The 17,939-nt window shown below is 45.7% G+C and overlaps 1 protein-coding gene and 1 long non-coding RNA gene across 19 annotated transcripts in view; one reads left to right on the top strand and one right to left on the bottom strand.

Moving 5' to 3' along the window:
• The window catches only part of LOC6736448 (titin), a 114,616-nt gene that overhangs the window by 15,003 nt on the left and 81,674 nt on the right, over positions 1-17,939 (top strand). For 11 of the 18 annotated variants that reach the window (XM_044923058.1, XM_044923061.1, XM_044923057.1 and 8 more), the window contains 9 exons: positions 535-729; positions 840-2,265; positions 2,348-2,508; positions 4,021-5,812; positions 6,855-7,061; positions 7,372-7,547; positions 7,819-9,483; positions 9,893-11,336; positions 17,408-17,770. In XM_044923058.1, coding sequence (XP_044778993.1) covers positions 535-729; positions 840-2,265; positions 2,348-2,508; positions 4,021-5,812; positions 6,855-7,061; positions 7,372-7,547; positions 7,819-9,483; positions 9,893-11,336; positions 17,408-17,770 — 7,429 coding nt within the window. Of the gene's footprint in view, positions 1-534; positions 730-839; positions 2,266-2,347; positions 2,509-4,020; positions 5,813-6,854; positions 7,062-7,371; positions 7,548-7,818; positions 9,484-9,892; positions 11,337-11,944; positions 12,377-12,888; positions 12,972-13,081; positions 13,263-13,602; positions 13,930-17,407; positions 17,771-17,939 lie in introns of those variants that run through there. The other 7 variants (XM_016174322.3, XM_016174329.3, XM_016174328.3 and 4 more) reach the window with 6 other exon arrangements.
• The window catches only part of LOC27208241, a 66,919-nt gene that overhangs the window by 11,933 nt on the left and 37,047 nt on the right, over positions 1-17,939 (bottom strand). The gene's annotated exons all lie outside the window — the stretch shown is intronic.

The raw sequence follows: 17,939 nt of genomic DNA, 5'->3' as shown, positions 1-17,939 counted from the left end.
AGCTGTCGTTAGTTTGTAATTAAAAACTCTGGGCCAGATACATGAAATACAACTCAGAGATACGGATACAGCAGATACAGTAGGCCGAAACCGAAACAGAAACACATTCAGACCACTTTTTAATGCACTTATACTTGCTGTTGGGCATTTGCTGTTATAAATTGCTTCTGGCGTTCCAATTTTAATGACCAACTAAGCCAAAGTGCGGATGGATGTGGAAATGCACGAATGAGAATTGGAAAATCGAAAAAAATTAGTATCACAATTTTATGCAGTTTCCCAAATCATTTCCGATAGGAATGTCCAAAGTAAAACATACACAATGTTGCGTTTTTGTACGAATTATATACATTTAGAGAGCTTCTAAGCATTTTCCGCCGTGTAAGAGAATATATTCCTGCTTGGCTGCATTTCGCCTAGACACACTACGCTTTAGTTGCTGCCTAATGGGTTAGTTTGCTGGCGATAAGTGCAGATTTTTCCGGCTGTCTCTAAAGATTACCACATCACTTGTTTTTCACCCACACAAAATAGCTGCTCGAGAAGCGGATCGAGAAGTTTACGGAGTCCACGAGCCAACAGCTCTTTATTACCAACCCCGAGAGCGAGCGGTACGTCAAGGACGAGCTGCGCAAACTCAACGACAAATGGCAGAGCTTCAAGGATCAAGTGAAGCAGAAACGAAAGAGCCTCAACCAGGCGACCGACTTCTTCGAGGTGGTCGAAAAGGTGGGTAATTAAAATCCCATAAATTATATGTTCATTCATTTAGAGACACACGATCTTTATTTACAATTAATTGTTCCGTTTGATATTAATAAGCTGTTAATATTTCCCAGATCGACGCGGAGTACCGTGAGATTAGCTACTTCTACACCAGCGTGTCCAACAAGGTTCCATATCTGCGCGACTCAGTGGAAGCAGGAAATTTGGTCAATGATATCGAAAACTATGTGACCAGTCGGGAGACGGCTCTGCGCTCCAAGTTGGACAGTGCCTCGCAATGTGCCCACGATATGAACAAGGTGTCGTCCTTGTACAACGACGTTATGAACATCTTCCAGTCCTTCATCAAGCTCAAGATGGACATTAATGTAGTGCAGGAAAGGCTAAAGCAGGAACAGCGCCAGAAGGAGCAAAGGGAACGGGATGCCCGTGACCAAGCCGAACGGGAAAAGGCTATAAAGGAAGCGGAGGCCAAGGAAAGGTTGCACAGAGAGGAGCAATCCCGCCTAGAAAACCAGCGCCAGCAGGCGGCCATTGAGCAGGCTCAAAGGGAATTGGCAGCCAGAGAATTGGCCCTGAGGGAGCAAGCTGTCCGGGAGGAGGAGGCCAGATTGCAGGCCATTCGGGAGCAGGCCACGCGGGAACAATTGGCCAGGGAACAGGCTGCCCGGGAGGAGGAGCTGCGTATCCAATCGCTCAGAGATATTGCCCGCAGGGAAGAGGAAGTGCGTCTCCAAAACATCAGGGATGAGGAAACCCGCATTCGCCGCGAGGAGGAGGAGCGTATCCGTAGAGAAAACGAGTCACGATCGAAACGCGAAGAGGAAGCCCGCATTCAGCGCGAGGAGATTACCAGACTGCAGACCCTACGCGATCAGGTGGACCAGCAGCGAATTGTAACCGAAAATATCCGAAAGGACATTCAGGTTAACTCCATTTTCACGGAGCTGCGATATGCCTCTCCGCTTTTCACTCGGCCTCTAAAAGATGCAGTTACCCGCGAAGGCGACCGATTCGTCTTCGAATGCGAGGTTACGGGAACTCCAGAGCCCGCCGTGGAATGGTTCAAGGATGGCATCAGTATCCAAACTAATTCCGATTATAAGACCACCTTCGATAAGGGAATCTGCCGATTGGTAATCGAGGAGACCTTTGCCGCAGATTCAGCACGCTTCAGTTGCCGTGCTTCGAATTTGGTGGGTACTTGCGATACTAATGCCACTTTATCCGTCCGGGAAAATGCCGCCGAAGTGCAGTTGGTTCCACCACGGATCCTACGATTCTTGCAGAGCGGCAAGGCCACCGAGGGAAGCTCCTTTCAGTTTGCTTGCGTGGTGGCTGGAGTTCCCTTGCCCACTGTTCAGTGGTTCAAAAATGACAAGTGCATCGACGATTCTCCGGATTACGTGATCAGCTACAACAATGGAGAGGCCACTCTGAAGTTCGAGGAGGTCTTCTTGGAGGACGACGCGGTGTACACCTGCAGTGCCTCCAATCCGGCGGGCATTGAGCATTGTTCGGCTTCTCTGATTGTGGAACGTAAGTAGCAAACATATATATCTTAAAATCTTCGTCTTTGATTGCTTAACAATAACGCGTAATACTGTATCTTTTACTTTAGCTCTGGAACCCACAGAGCTACCCAGTTTCAAGGTTCCCCTTTCGAATGCCATGGCTCGTGTGGGTCAGAAAATCAAGCTGGAGGCCATCGTTGGCGGAATTCCCAGGCCAGAAGTCTACTGGCTGCACAACGGCAAACCCTTCCAGCCGCGCGATTCCAAGGTGAGTTCGTTGGCTGTTTAATTAGAAGGTCAAAAATCTCGTGGGGTAAACTGTACTGGAAATTTTTCTCTGGGCATATATGCTTGAGCTTTTTTGATAGATCGTAATTTACCAATTTTATTTTTATAATTTCTGCGAATATTTTGGTTCTTAGGCTTTTTGCCAGACGACCAATAATTTGTCCCCTTTTGGGATGCATAAATTAATATGAACAGACAAAGTGTTGACATATAATTTTCAAGGAATTTGCAAGCAATTTGACAGGACTACTGAATTATTTTAGCCAGAATATTTTGTTAAACCAGAAAGTTAAATTATACTAAACACACTTTTGCCTATTTTTCCACTGTAAAAGATTACTCAAATGATTTCAAGTAGAAAAACCAGCATAAATATGTTCCTTTTAATTGGCTTCGAAAGGAAACCCCCAAAGATTTCCGTCGACTTTCTTCCGATTGTTTGCGATCAGATTCCCACCGCAAAGGGTAAACAAATCGAGGGGCATACCAGCTAGAGCAATTCCCCCAACTGTCTGGCTATTGACCATTTCCATATACATAGAATCATACATAGAATGTGTGTATCAGATGAGAATCTTTGGCTGGAAAAAGCAGACCGAATCCACATATTTTTTGCGGTGGGCGTTGCATGCTCCAAAATTCGAAAAGAAATGTTCGGACTGACGTCAGTCACGCAGTTTTTCTCGGTCCCTCAGCAAAAGATGATCGTTGGTCAAACAGAATTCAAGGCAATCGTTTTGAAAACACGCCAACGCACTTTACGGACAGATAGTGCGCTGCACAAGTCGGTAAAGCATATAGCCGCCATATAATAATAATATCTAATAGCTGCAATTTTTGGCAGCTCCTCCGAGCTGCAACGAGCCATGTGAGCATGGCGAATTCAATTCACCACAGTCAGGCCAGGCAATTTGTTTATTGTGGGCGCCAACATTGTGTATACAAATGTGCGCACACATATTTGCAGATTTTCATTTTCATATTGGCAAAGAAGCGAAATGAAAACGAAAATCTGGGCAAAATTAAAAATTGGCGAATGATTTCATTGGCCGCACTTTTAATTGCCGCCGTCGCCGCTTGTTTGACAAAACATGATCTCACTGTTCTGTTCTGTTCTGTTTGATGAATTAAACCATTTCAATTATGCCAACGAATCTTCGATTGTTCTCCATTGAAGCGTTGAACACCTGAACTCAGGTGCTTCCTGCAATTTGGGGCAAAACAAAGATCATTTGTTGTGGAAAAATAAACAAAACCTGCTCGCGTCTGCGCCTCCAATCCGCCGGATGCGCCTTATCCGTGCACACAGACAGACACTCGTAAATAAGATTAAAATCGGTGTAAAAAAGAAGGAAAATTTAATTGCAAAAAAAAGCACACAGCTAGAACGAGACGAAAGCATTCAAAATCCACCAAATTTTGTTTTGGGGTGTGGTGAATACCGAAACTCAAACTGACTTGACTTTCCGTGCTTTTCTCTCCGCACTTTCAGTACGAATACGGCCGCGTAACGCTGATAATCCCGCAGGCTTATCCCAACGACGCCGGATCCTACGTCCTGAGCGCCAAGAACCTGGCTGGCGAAGCCTATACCAGTTGCAACGTGATAGTAAAGGGTCGACTGCCCAACGAGACCTCCGATTCCGAGATGGCCAGCGATATAGAACCGATCAAGCCCGCCGTGCACTTGCCCCTGAAGGATGTCTCCATATTCGAGGGTAAACCAGTGAGGCTGGACTGCGTGATTGTGGGACAGCCCGAGCCCGAGGTCATCTGGTACCACAATGAGCGACCTGTCAAGGAGTCCGCCGATGTTCAGCTGCTGTTCCAAGGCGACAGATGCTCCCTCATCATCCAAGAGGTGTACCAAGAAGACGCAGGACACTACAAAGTGGTGGCCATTAATTCGGCTGGCGAAGCTTCCAGTAGTTGTGAACTCAAGGTTACTCCTCTGAATCAAGCGGAACCTGCCACTCGGGCACAGGCGGAGAGGCAATCCCTACCGAAAGACTCGCAGCCCAAGTTCGAGAGACTTCTATCCGATGTCTTGGCCGATGAAGGCGAGCAAGTGGTTCTCGAGGTGCAGGCCAGTGGTGATCAACCCCTGACGGCACAGTGGTTCCTGACCAACAAGGAGCTCCAGCTGGATCAGAGGATAACTACACAATCCGACTCCGAACTGGGAGTCTTTAAACTCATCCTGAACAACGTGAGTGGCGATGACAAGGGAGTGTATACTGTTAAGGTGACCAATCCAGCGGGAGACGCCAAATGCTTTTCGCATCTCATTGTGAAGTCCGTGAATGCTCCCGAAAACCGTAGAAGTAGCCAATCATCGGTTGAAATCATAGAGCGTCACCAGTGTCCCGAATTCAAAGAACTGTTCAGTGACAAACAAGGTGAAATCGATGAGGTGATCAAGTTCGAGTGCATCGTCAAGGGCAAGCCCACACCAAAGGTCCATTGGTTCTTCAACGATCAACCCGTTCACGGTCACAATTTCCTGGTCTCTACAAGTGGCGAACGTCAAGTGCTAACCATTCAGAAGTTAACCCACGATGCAGTGGGCAAGATCAGCTGTGTGGCTGAGAATGAGGCGGGCAAGGCCACCTGTGTGGCCTTCTTGAATATCCGAGGAAGTGGTTTGCCCGCCTCCAGTGATGTTCAGACCGTGAGCCAGGAGCACAACACCGAATCCTCAAGGGTCACGATCAAAAAGCAGACCTTTACCACCACTTCCACATCGCAGGTGAATTCCTATGAGGGAAATGCTCCTCAAACCGAGGTTCATCACTCCTCCGCCCACATCGATCAGTCCCTGAAGCAACTTGGACAACAACGGCCAGAGATCGTGGAGAGTCATCACTATCAGGAGTTGCACAAGAGCAAGGAGATGAGCAGCCCCAGTGTGCAGCAAAAGTCCTTCAGCTTTATCCAGTCCAGTGGAGCCAATGGACAATCCGCAGTAGCAATACCGGACTCCCCCACTCGCCTTAGACGCGAAATAGCTCCCAGGTTCACCACTCCCCTGAGTGGTAAAATCGTGGATCAGGGCGCTGATGTCAGCATGGAGGCCATTTACGATGGCTTTCCTTCGCCCGAGATCAAGGTGGAGAAGAACGGAGGTCAGCTGTTCGAGGATGACCACACCAGGATCTCCAACAAGTGCAACCGCGTGACCATCGAACTCAAACAGGTGGGCGTGGCCGATGCGGGACGCTACGCGGTGACCGCCTCCAATACTGTGGGTCAATCCACCAGCACAGCGGACTTGGTCGTTAAAAGTGAGTACTGAAATTATTTCTTTAAGGGGAGATATTTTTTAAACGCTTGTCCATGCTTTCGGACACAAGAGATTTGTAATATTGAGTTTAAACTTTCAACTATAAAAACCTTGGCCATTTATTTATAATTCAATTGATAGCGAAATATTCCTAGAAAGCATGGAAAATATTGCACAAACGGATTTGCTCCTTTTAATGGCGCCCCAACGTTTGTCGATACGCGACCTAATTTAGCATATCAAATTACCAGCACGCTCAGATATTTTTTTAAGAAATCAATTTCCCAGAATTAAATGAACTAAAAAGCTGTCGAAAAGTGTGCACAACTCGAAAAAACCACATACACATGTTCCCCGGAATGGACCCTATATCATATGTTGGCGTTTGTTCTGACCACATCAATCAGTGGAGAGCATTAAAGTGTCATTGTCGAGGGACGAGGGGCCTAGACCGTCAATAGATCTTCAAACGTCAATGCCTTGAACGCCGCTCGACTGCTCCCGAGAATATTGATGAGTTTTTAGTGGTCGACGGGGTTGGAGGATGGTGATTCTGGCTATATTGTTTTTGTTTATATTTCAATCTGTTCTGTTGGTTGGTCGGTTGGCTGGTGTGCCCGGGTGAGGGAGATGAGATCTCTTGGCCAATGCAAAAGATTTTCTTACACAAATTTATAAATATTTTCTGGCAGCCGTGGGGGTGGTGGTTCATCGGGATGTGGACGTGGACATGGTTGTGGATTGGGGTTGGGGCTGTGGGATAATGCCTGCAATTATTATTATGTAAATCGCGCTGAAGACCGAGATCGTTTATTTACTCGGGCTGTTTGCAGATTTGTCGCTGCTGCCTGCAATGTGTGTTTGAGATTATTTTTACTGCCTGTCGGCTGTCTGAACGAATTATTCATTATGGCCGATTATTGGACGGCTGTTCGAGTAAATTATTCAGCTACAAATCTGTTGCAATGACACACAAAGGCTGCTGATATGTGTTCGCATATGCTAATGCCCATTGTTTTGGTCTTCCTTTCCCCGAAATCTAGAGACCATATTCCCGCCGGTTTTTGGCCGACGTCTGCAGGCTCAGGTCAGCAAGAAGGGCGAGAAGCTCACCATGGAGGTGGAGGTAACCGGGTTGCCCGAACCTACGGTCACCTGGCTAAAGGACGATAAGCCACTGAAGGATGCTGGAATTTCCGAGCATCGCTTGCTAGCCCAGGGCAACTCATACAGGCTGATCATCGAAAAGGGTATGTATACATATGTTTTCCGTTTAGAAATTTCACTTTCGAAATTAGCCAGGAAATGACAGCCAAATGGCACAACAAGATTTTTGTTTATTTAACCCACATTTTTGCAATGTTTTATTCAGCACTAAAATGTTTTTGCAAACATCTCATACAAAGCCTTTAGGTCTCAAAACATGTTTATATAAGCTTTCATTGGCTATTTAATTTTATTTGCGCCGGCAAATATCTTCAGTACAATAGAATTAGTAATGCCAATTGATTTTTCGATTTCAAAATGCATCTTTTAATGGGAATACTATTTTGCTTTTAGCGCAAACCACGGACTCCGGAAAATACATGGTTCGCGCCACAAATGCGGGAGGTGAGGCCAAGAGCATTGCCGACTGTGCCATCCTGGAGCCTTCGCCGGAACGCTTGCAGGAGGTGGTCAAGACGATTGTCTATGAGACGGGTCCTGTGGCCCCGGCCAGCGAATTCAAAACCGAAGTAAGTGTGCATGTGCTCAATATCTAACCACCGACTACTATGCATTATCCTCCACGATCACCTACAACTCTTTCAATCTACTCCGATCTATTCTATCTTTCTTTTCGACTCTGTTAACTTACTTTACTATCGATCAATATAATAAACCAAACTTTTGTGAATTTTCTCCTCTCATGATGTCAACGTCGTTCGTTCTTTCGTTTCGCTTTGCTCATTCCACGGGTTATCAACACTCCATCCTGAAACAAAAAACACATTGAAACCGATTCAGGTGCAGAATCAAGGTCAGAACAGCGAAAACCAACAGTCGTACCAGAACAGTCAGACCGAAGTGACTAGTGCCAATGATCTCCACGGTCTGTCCGAGTCGAAAGTGATCACTGAGCATCGTTGCACCACCGAGGCAACCATGCGTCTAGAGCACAAATCGAACTACCTGGATCTGCCCGAGCTGACCTCGCGACCCAAGACACCAACCACAAACGATACTATCACCATCACCACAAACACTGCCACTGTCAGCATGGATCAGCCAGATCTGACACATCCCACCATCACCACCATCTCCACCAAAGCCCCACCGCCAGTGCCACCCAAACCCTGTACGCCAGTGGTGGCCACCACCTTTGGCCAACAGCAGCAACCACCGCAGACGCTGACCAGCACCAGATACGAGCAGAGCGAGCACAAGTCAACCACCTCGTCCTCATCGTTCGACTACTTCAAGAAGATCGATGAAGAGACCATCATCCAGCGACCGAATCCATTAACATTTAAGCCCCTGGAGACTGTCGTACGACAGCCTAAGGCGCAATCTCTGGCGGAGGAGCTCAGGAGTCTTAACCTAATACCAGGAGATGCTCCAGAGTTCTGTTACTCACCGAAAACCGAAAGAAGCGAACCCAAGATACCCCTAATTACTGAGAAAATCAAGATACTTTCCGAAGTCCAGCCCAAGGAGCCACCACCACAGGGTGGTGTACCCGTCTTTCCACCACCTCTGGGTCTCCAAACAGTGCAACACGAAAGCACAACCACAAAGGAGGTAAAGGTGGAGTATGGACAACCAATTGTGCGCCCTGCGGCGGTACTAGCTACTCCTGCCCAGCAGAACCCACGCTCACCCTCCCCAAAACCCTCAGCCGAAGGAGTGGCCATGTCAAGATTATGGACACCAACTGGGGTTACTGGTTACACCAGCGATGTAGAGCAGAAATCGGAGAAAACAGTAATCTCCAAGCTGGCCACACCAACTCCAACCAAGGAGCTGAATGCACCCTTCCTGGTAAATCAGATAGCAAAGAGCATACCTCCGACAACTGCTCCCGTAACGCACTTGGTGAATGTGGAACTGGAACCAGGGACACCACCAGAGATTTGCTTTGCCCCCAAGGTAGAAGAAACACGTCGTCGCTCGTTGGTAGAAACTATGGAGCAGAAGCTGGAACAGAATTTGATCCAAGGACCCAGCAAGGTTTTGCCGCACTCGGTGCCCACCCTTACACCAAACACTGCACCAACTGTTCAGCCCAAGCCTTTGGGTAACACCACTTACAGACCACCACCTCCTGTTCTTCCCACCCGATTGGGAGTCTACGAAAGCGACTATGAGAGTGATCGGTACAAGTATAGTGGCAGTGAATCGGATGTGGAGCCCGGAATTCGCAAGCAGCCACAACTGAACACCATGGAGACATCCTTTAAGTCCAGTGGCTACACAGCTGATACAGAGGAGCATTCTAGCTACCGCAAATCGGAGTCAAGTTTTTACGAAACCAAGTCATCGTCCACTGTGGGAGGCGCACCACCGCAAACGCAATTCCCGAAGTTACATGCTGAGCCACCGGCACCGATATACTTCACGCCGAAGCCACAACCGCAGGTGCAACCTCAGGTGCCACCATCTCAATCGAATGTTAGCAGTCAGGAGGCGAAGGTTCGGATTAGATCTTCTCTGTGTCTATCTGTGTGTCGTTACTATTGTCGTTCATTGTCGTTGTTGCTAGCACTGGGAGGTCAAAAGATTGCTCCCATTTACACCAGCAAACAGCCTCTGTATCGCCTCTGTTCCCATCAGCTAACTAGCTAACACCTAAGCTCCACAAAAGACTCCGATTAATCACTTTGCTCCTTAATTATCATGCACATGTTACATTAATGTTAAGGTTTAAACTCAGTTCCTGTTCGTTCATTTGATTGATGTTTCATTTACCCTACTCTAAACTGATAAAACTAATCGAATTCTCAGCATCTGCCTGATATCCGTTCGTTAACTTGCATAACCCTTTATGTATGATATCTCTTAAAAGTATCATATTTATTAACATTATTTTGTATTCCTTCAGGGCTACAAGTACACCTCCTCGAGTATGACCAGTAACTACTCCCACAATATGCAAAGCAGCAGCAGTTCGTCCCATCACGAGACCAAGTTCTCCTCAACGTCAGCACCGCCACCAGTGGTTACCTATCCCAGTCCTATTCCTGCCCAGAGGAAAACCCCGGCGGCGGAGTTCAGTGACTATAGCAGTGAGATTGACGAACGCTTCCGTTCCGTATCCCGCGCTAATGAATCCGATGCAGAGATCAAGGGGTATCGCGTGGTCTTTCCACCCACACCTACTCCTCGTACAAACATAGCCACCAATGGCCACAAATCGCCAGTGGTGGTAATAACTCCGTCGCCAATGGAATTTGAACCCACTCCTCAGGATTATGCCAGGCCCAAATTTGAACCGATTAGCAAGGAGATACGCCATGAAATCAAGACGGAGACTAGCTCCAAGCAATCCAAGTTTATGCAAAACCAACAGCAGAACCAGCCCGTCTTTAAGCCAAAACCTGTGGCGGCCAAGTTTATAGCGGCAACACAACAACAACAGCAGAAGCAGCCACAGGCCACATCCCGTCCGACCATGTACTACAATGCTGTTGCTGGAGCTCCGATGCACGTGGCCAAGGTGGCCACCGAAACCAAGAACGTGATGCAGATGCACGAGTCCACTGAGAGTTCACAGCGGGTGGTGAACATGCAACAGACCAAGAGGATAATACACTTTGACAGTCCGCAAGAGCAGAGGGATCAGCAGATCCTGGAACCCTTCCCCTACAGCCCAGCCACCAGTCGTACGCCTTCAAGGCAATCCCATCTGCCACCGCCTGCCACGCCCACTAAATTTGTGCCCGGAGAATTCCGGGAGAGTGATTACGAGAGCGAGGTTGATGGAGCTCGCATCCAACCACTGTGGTCTCCATACGGCGATGGTTTGACCAAAGGGTTCAGGCGGGTAGCACCACCTCAAGGAGCTGGAAGATCGTGCAGTCTGCCACGCACCTATGAAAGGGTCCTGTCCCCCATGGAATTCGATCGAGGTCCCGAGATGCCCAGCAAAATCCACGTGGATATAAACACCCTGAGGAAAGAGCAACGCGGTGGCAGTACAGTGACCACCCAAAATCGTACTCAATCCTTGAACAGGAACACCACCATGAGGCAACAGCAGCAACATCAGCAACAGCAACAGCAGCAGCAGTCCATGGATCAGATCGATAGGGCCGGAACTCTGCCCCGATATGGTTATAGTTCCCTCCAACAGCAGGCAGAGAATCAGGGTCGTCGCATGGGCTCCACCTTCCTCCAGAAATCGCATCAGTTCGTCGACGATGTTAGCAGGGAGGTCAGGAGCTCCGCTTCTAACGGCATCCGTCCGGGATTCAAAAGGGCTCCCAGCGAGGGCAGCAGCCAGCAACCCCAGGCCTTCCGGGATGAGTCGCGCGTCTCTCAATACGGTAAGTCCCCACTTTACTTCAATCTCCGGACCCCATCCGCAGTAGAGATTTGGAGGCAGCTCCCCTCATTTGAATTGGTATTTGAGATTTGAAATTTGAATATTGAGAATTCGGTTACATTGGATTGAGAAATTTGCATTCGTTGGACATACCGGACCCACTACTAATCCGATATCACGTTGAGATCATTATTATTATTGTTTACAAGGTTCAAATTACAAACATTTTATAAAATAATCATTTTTTACGTTATGAATTAATCAACTTTCGAGTATTACATGGAACAGTTTATATACAAGACCTTTACTAACCTGTATATTTTTTGTTCACCTTATTTTATTAGTTTGAATCCGAACTAATCTAAATTTTTATATTTATAATTTCTGAAAACTTTTTATTTATATTTTTAAGCGTAGGCAAACCACATATTTTTTATGTTTACTTTTAAGTTTTTTATTTGTAAATATGTCCTAAGTTGAATCATTCATTATAACGCGTTCATAAGCCTTGGGAAATGTATTTTCCCTTTTGTATCGAAACCTAACAACTCCCAATCATCAAGTTACCATATACTCTATCGTGTATGTTTGTCTGTAAACTGTAATCAGGAACCAAATGCGTCGACCCCAATACCGGTTTGATATACTTCAAGTATGATTTTGGCTATGAATTTGGCATCCTTTTCCCTGGCGAGGGTCACAAGTTCGTCAGTAGCCAGTGGAACAGCAGTGGCAACAGCAATAGCCATGCCAAGCCAATCCAAAATGGACGTCACTCCCCATATCCTTTGAAACTTCCCCCCGGAAATGAGCTGGTGATTCCTGTTCAACACGAGAGATCCGCTCAAGGATATAGTTCAGATAACGAGGTGCAGCGAAGGAGTCAGACCAGGAACTGGTCGACTACCAAGCCAATGGCCCCACGAACTGTCAACAGCCAGAAGCGCTATAGCCTGCCCAGTGGCCACAGCCTCGACATCCACCTGGATCGCCTCCATGCCCAGGCACCTCGGTTGCCTCCGGATCAGATGATCCGCACAGGTACTGAAGCACTCAAAAATCGGAAAGCTGTCACCAGATGAAAGTCATCAGTCAGAACGGCTTAGCGCTATCGATGTTGTCAATTAGTCTAGGACACGTTTATGTTGTGATCGCGATTGTCGCTGGCTCAGAGATATGAACTAAACTAGTTAATCAAAACTCATTAATTATAAATAATTCATATCTTCTGAGCTGTAAAGAGGCAATCGTGGCTTAGTGCCCATGTGATTAACACCCAAAACGTCATCGCCTGTAGTTTAAGTGTGTAAATAGGCAGGTCCTGTTGTTCTAACCCTCAAATTCGAAAAAAAAGCATGCTAACCCGATGGAATCCAGCTTGCCGCCTTGTTTTTGCATGAAATTTGCGTTTGTTTGCGTTTTATGTGTTTAAACTTTAAAGTGAATCGTACGTCGAAGTGTTTGTGTTCCGTGCTTGCCGCGTGCTAATCCCACTAATGGATGCGCTTTGAAAACGCTGAGCCAGAGATTCTAATGGTTTCCCCACACTCCAGTGCCGGAGCTGCCCAATACGGAACCCGTCAATGCGCATCTGAGTCGCGATGAGCTGGCACAAAGGCAGCCATTATTCATAACGGTAAGCCAGAGTCATTAACCCACGACCCACGTGTCCGACCCGGAATACTGAAACCCCTCAATCTCTCTCCCGATCCATCCCACTTCGCCCCGTCGCGGATAAATGGACAGCCGCTGAAAGACATCGCGGTCGGAGTTGGAGGCACGGCGCGCTTCGAGTGCATTGTGCAGGCCCATCCGCAGCCGCAGGTCAACTGGACGCACAACGGCGGTCTCCTGGAGTCGGGTAGCAGGCACTGCATCGAGTACCGGAACGGCGTGTGCCGGCTAACCCTGCCGCAGGCCTATCCGGGTGAGTACTGCGGACAAGCAGGTCAGCCAAAGATGCACAGAACCAAATTGGAGGGACTATTCACATAGACTTTCTTTTGCGTCCAACTATGAACTAACATTTGAAATACTTCTTTCAATTTCTGATGGTTCTATAATTATCAAGTTATCAGAAAATGCAATCCTTGAGATACTGATAGATAAAGATACATTTCAAGTGCAATTTCCCCATATTTAGGTCCGACCCAATTTCGTTCTGTGTACAATCATATACGGCAAGCTCATTAATCGTTCTACCTTCTCTATTCCTCGCTTCCTCCTGGAATGGTTGGCATCCTCTGGAATGGCTCGGAATCCGGCAGATGACAACGGCAGCTACGCCTGCACCGCCATGAATCCTCTGGGAGCGGCCACCACCAGCGGAAATTTGACCGTTTCGAGCACAAACCGCGGCTTTAGATACTAAGCTTGTTTAAATGCAACTATTATTATTATTTGCTTTATGATTTGTTCAATGCCAAAGTTTCGCCTTATTGTGTGTATGTATTTACTGTGCCCGCGTCACTTATTCGTTTTGTGGGCTTACAAAATGTCTCTCAAAACTTCACATTATACATGCATACAACAAAGGAATATAGTATTACTTGTGTTTTTGTCGAAAATGAAATAAACAAATATTTAAACGAAAAGGAACGTTTTTTATGCGATTTTTCCGGCTTTTCCTTACTCATCTGATCGTGAAAAGTTTAATGGTGGCGCTCTCTACATTTGGGATCAACCATAATGTTCGAAAAAGCTGGGAACAAATGTTCGAAAAAGCTTTCGAAATGTTTAGGCGTTAGATGGCGCCAATAGATCGTGGATCTTAGAATATTGAAAGAATTTTAAAAAATATAGCACATAAGCAAACATTTCGAAAATTAACAATTAAATTCCAAATAAGAATAATTATTCCCGTTCTCTACACTATAAAGTATATTTATATTTTAATCGATTCCTTAGATCTTTGAAAATGAATTGACCAGATTGATTTTGACATAAATTTTGATCTGCTTTGATCTCTTTTCAAGATTAATTTTCACTGTATAACGCAAAGAACTTTTCAAATTAGATTTCTAAATGAATTACAGAATTTTAAAGTCCCATATATCATTTTAAGCTCTTAGTCCATCAATTAATTTCAGTCATTTGCTTTTCATTACTCATTGCCATATAAATGTTTTAACTAGGCCAAAAAACTACTTTTAAAATCGGGTCAGAAAGTGATTCAAAAAATGCGAAAGGCATCATCTGAACAAATGTTTGGATATGTGTGGAATAAAATATTTTGGGTGGGCGGCTGACAGTCCGACTGTTTCGCTTTGCTGCTAGCAGATGATTTATTTGCCTTTCGGCAATGTTTATTTATCTAATTTTCTCGGCATTTTCTTTTTTTTTTTGTCGCGATCGCTTGCCAAGAATCAGTGGCGAGTAAAGCGCGCGAAATGCGAAATATTCTACGAAACAGCGCTGAAACTCGGACAGGCCAGACATAAACACTCTCGGCTGTCAAGGCAATTGAGTACACATGGGCCCACCAGTATGTAGGCCTTTGCGAGTCCTTGACACTGACACCAAACACAAATCGCCGGCAGTGTTGCCAACTAGTGCAACGTGGCAGAAAGACGACAGGGGAAATAGGATTAAATGATATTTGTGAGTTATGCAAATACACGTTTTTCAGTAATATTAAAACTGTGTCCTTGGGTTCAATGAAACATAATTCTTAAATTCATTTTCTTGACAACACCTACTTATCAACCGATAGCCAAAAACAGACGGACCCCTTCACGAAGCCTGAATTTGCCACTCAGTGTGGGGCATATGACACACTTCTGTCGATTCTGCCGTTGATTAGTCGCCAGTGGATGGTGGGTGGTCTCTGGCTGACTGGGTGTTTTTGGGGGTTCAAGGTCCTCCTCCTCCTCCTCGCCTGCCAATCTGCCAATTCTAATTGTGTGCTTAGTGCCTGGCCAGAGTGTTCGAGTCATTAGGCAGCGGTCCAAGAAACAAATTAGATCCTACTCAGCGGCCAAATGCAGGCACTCTGAGTCATTTGCAGCATCATCATGGCCAGTGCTTAGTGCATCTTTTACGAAAATATAATGGCGCGGTAATTTCGATGAGATCGGATTTTGAATGCGAACATATGGCCAGATATTGCACCTTAATGATTCAGAAAATTGCTTCCCGCACCGATAAAACGCTGTCAGATGTATGTGCATATATTATGAAACTATGTCAAAATAAAATTCGAAACGAAAATATGAAAAACATCCCGCGTGTGGCGTTCTTCAATGCGAATCTGAAATATTCGGGCCGTGTCCGGCTGTTTAGTATATTTTTTTCGTTCATTCGTTGTACCTTTTTTTTATTTGGCACATTCGCAAAATTTCCCTCGTTGTAGAGCAAACACAAATTCTGTGTTTCGGTATCGTGTGGCAAGTGTTTTGCCAGTGCGAATTGGTAAATGTTATTTCGCCAGATTTCAATACCCAAAGCCAAACATAAACGCTTCTATGAATACGTTTTTAAACTGCCTGGATTTTGGGCACCAGTGCCAGAATATGTGCTACATTTTGACCACCGAAGTGTCCCATCCACATTTTTTTGCGATGAGTCTTTGCCGCAGCTACACAAACATTCGCATTATGGTTTTTTCCCAGCTCTGTGTTTTCCTAAATTAATTGGGTAATTTTCTTAAAATAGCACATGAACTCAGCGCAACAAGTCACAAACCACACACACAACACAATTTTCCTTTGCCACTTCAGAAATTCGTTCATATTTTCTTGGTTTTTCTTTGTTTTGTTCAGAAATTTGTGGATGAGGAAACAATTTGGTGATCCATTAGATGGGATCTTTCTGTGGGATCCAGTTGAGTGGTTTATTATGATATTATATCAAATTGGTCGACATGGCAAAGGCGTGGTCGCACTTCTTATAAATGCATAATAATCTAGGTTCTTTAGCATCGTCGCAGACCTAATGAGCTGCTTACTAAGTATATCCTTAAGCTAAATACGTAGTACTAAAATATAGATATTTGTCTATAATAATAATTTCTGGCAAAGTGTTCTGTATGACCGCCGGCGCACTTGCCGCAAATAAATTTTAATAAGACTGTTTCCGCTTTGGTTACAGTCAAATTTTTTTTGGGCTGGCACGACAATCTATAGGCACATTAGCCAAACGTATAAACATATACATATATGTTTATAAACTGGATAAGAGCCAAAGGCATTCGAATCCGATACTATAAAGTAGTTGGGAGGCTCGTAAAATTGTTTTCCTCACACCCACGGCCAGCAGAAAAATGTAATAAACCAGCAGCAGTTCGAGAACTTAAGGAATTGGCCCAGAACTGCGCAGATGTTGGCCAAAACCATTTAGCACTTCAGTTCGCAAACATGAAAACATTCAAACACGAAAATATTTTAATGTCTATATGCATAGATTTAATCTAATTGGGCGCAGCAAGCTGAGAGACTGGCGCCCTGACAGATCCGCGAACTCAGTTGCATAATCCCCGATGACAGGACGCCTCATCTTAGGAATGGGTTGGGTTTTCTTGGGAATGGGATCGCAAACATCCGCGCCGCCACGCGTTGATGACCCTGGCCAAGTCAGTCACTCTGCTCGGGGCGAAAGGAATAGGAATCTTGGCAACATATTTATTTCTACGCACGCTGTAAATTAGCAAACAAAACAGCGAACAATCGCAGACAATAGACAACTTGGTGTGCTGAAAATGTGCAGCGATTTCTGTGCCGTTGAAAGCACGGGGCCAAGTTTTAGCATAAACACGAATTCCCCTAATTGCCAGAAAGGCGCTAGAATTTAATTGTTTTCAGCTAATTGAGCAGGAATATAAAAACGCAGCAGTGCAGCCATAAAAATTGAAGAAGCCAATCATTTCCGCGTTTCTAACTCGCCAAAATTCCCAGTCCTCGCTACACTTTACGAAAAAAGTGTCGAAAATTCGAAAGCTTGTTCAATTACTTAATTTAACACGTAATATCTTTAGCTAAGTAAATTCGCATATTAACTATATTTAATACTCAAATGGTAATTTTAGAAATATTCCATACGAAACACTGACATTTCTTTCCGTGCACATTTCTGCAGATCAAGGCACTCAAACGGATAGCCTGCTAATAACCGAGGAGGAACCGGCGCCGGAGGCCACGGATCAGCCCCTGGGTAATGGCGTCAATAAAACGCCTTTGCGCAAATCTGCGTCGTTCTCATCCACGTCGACCAGTTCGCCGGCCAGTTCCTCCATGGGTTCGGCCACATCGACCATGTCGCTGCGCTCCTCGACGCCCCTGAGGAGCCATAATCACTCCCAGTCGAGTCGGGCACTGCGGAGCGACACCATCAACACATTCCAGAAGTGGGAGACCACGATCGAGTCCATCAGCTATGTGAGCACCAAGACCGTGTCCATTTCGGATTTCAGCCAGGAGCCGCAGTTACGTGAGCAAACAGGTAAACAATATCAATCATTTCAATGGCATTGGCCGATTAGTTTACATTGAATGCTGTTTCCATATTGAATCCATAATTAATCATCGGCTAAATGCATCATTTCGATCCTCAAGCGATCTGGAAAATTGCTAGCTACAAAATGGGCAGACGCGATCGCGATCTCTCAATC

Source organism: Drosophila simulans, chromosome 3L (genome assembly GCF_016746395.2).
Source record: "Drosophila simulans strain w501 chromosome 3L, Prin_Dsim_3.1, whole genome shotgun sequence".
Classification (NCBI taxonomy): Eukaryota; Metazoa; Arthropoda; class Insecta; order Diptera; family Drosophilidae; genus Drosophila; species Drosophila simulans.
The sequence above is the reverse complement of the archived record's forward strand: the minus strand, read 5'-3'. Positions and strand labels throughout refer to the sequence as shown.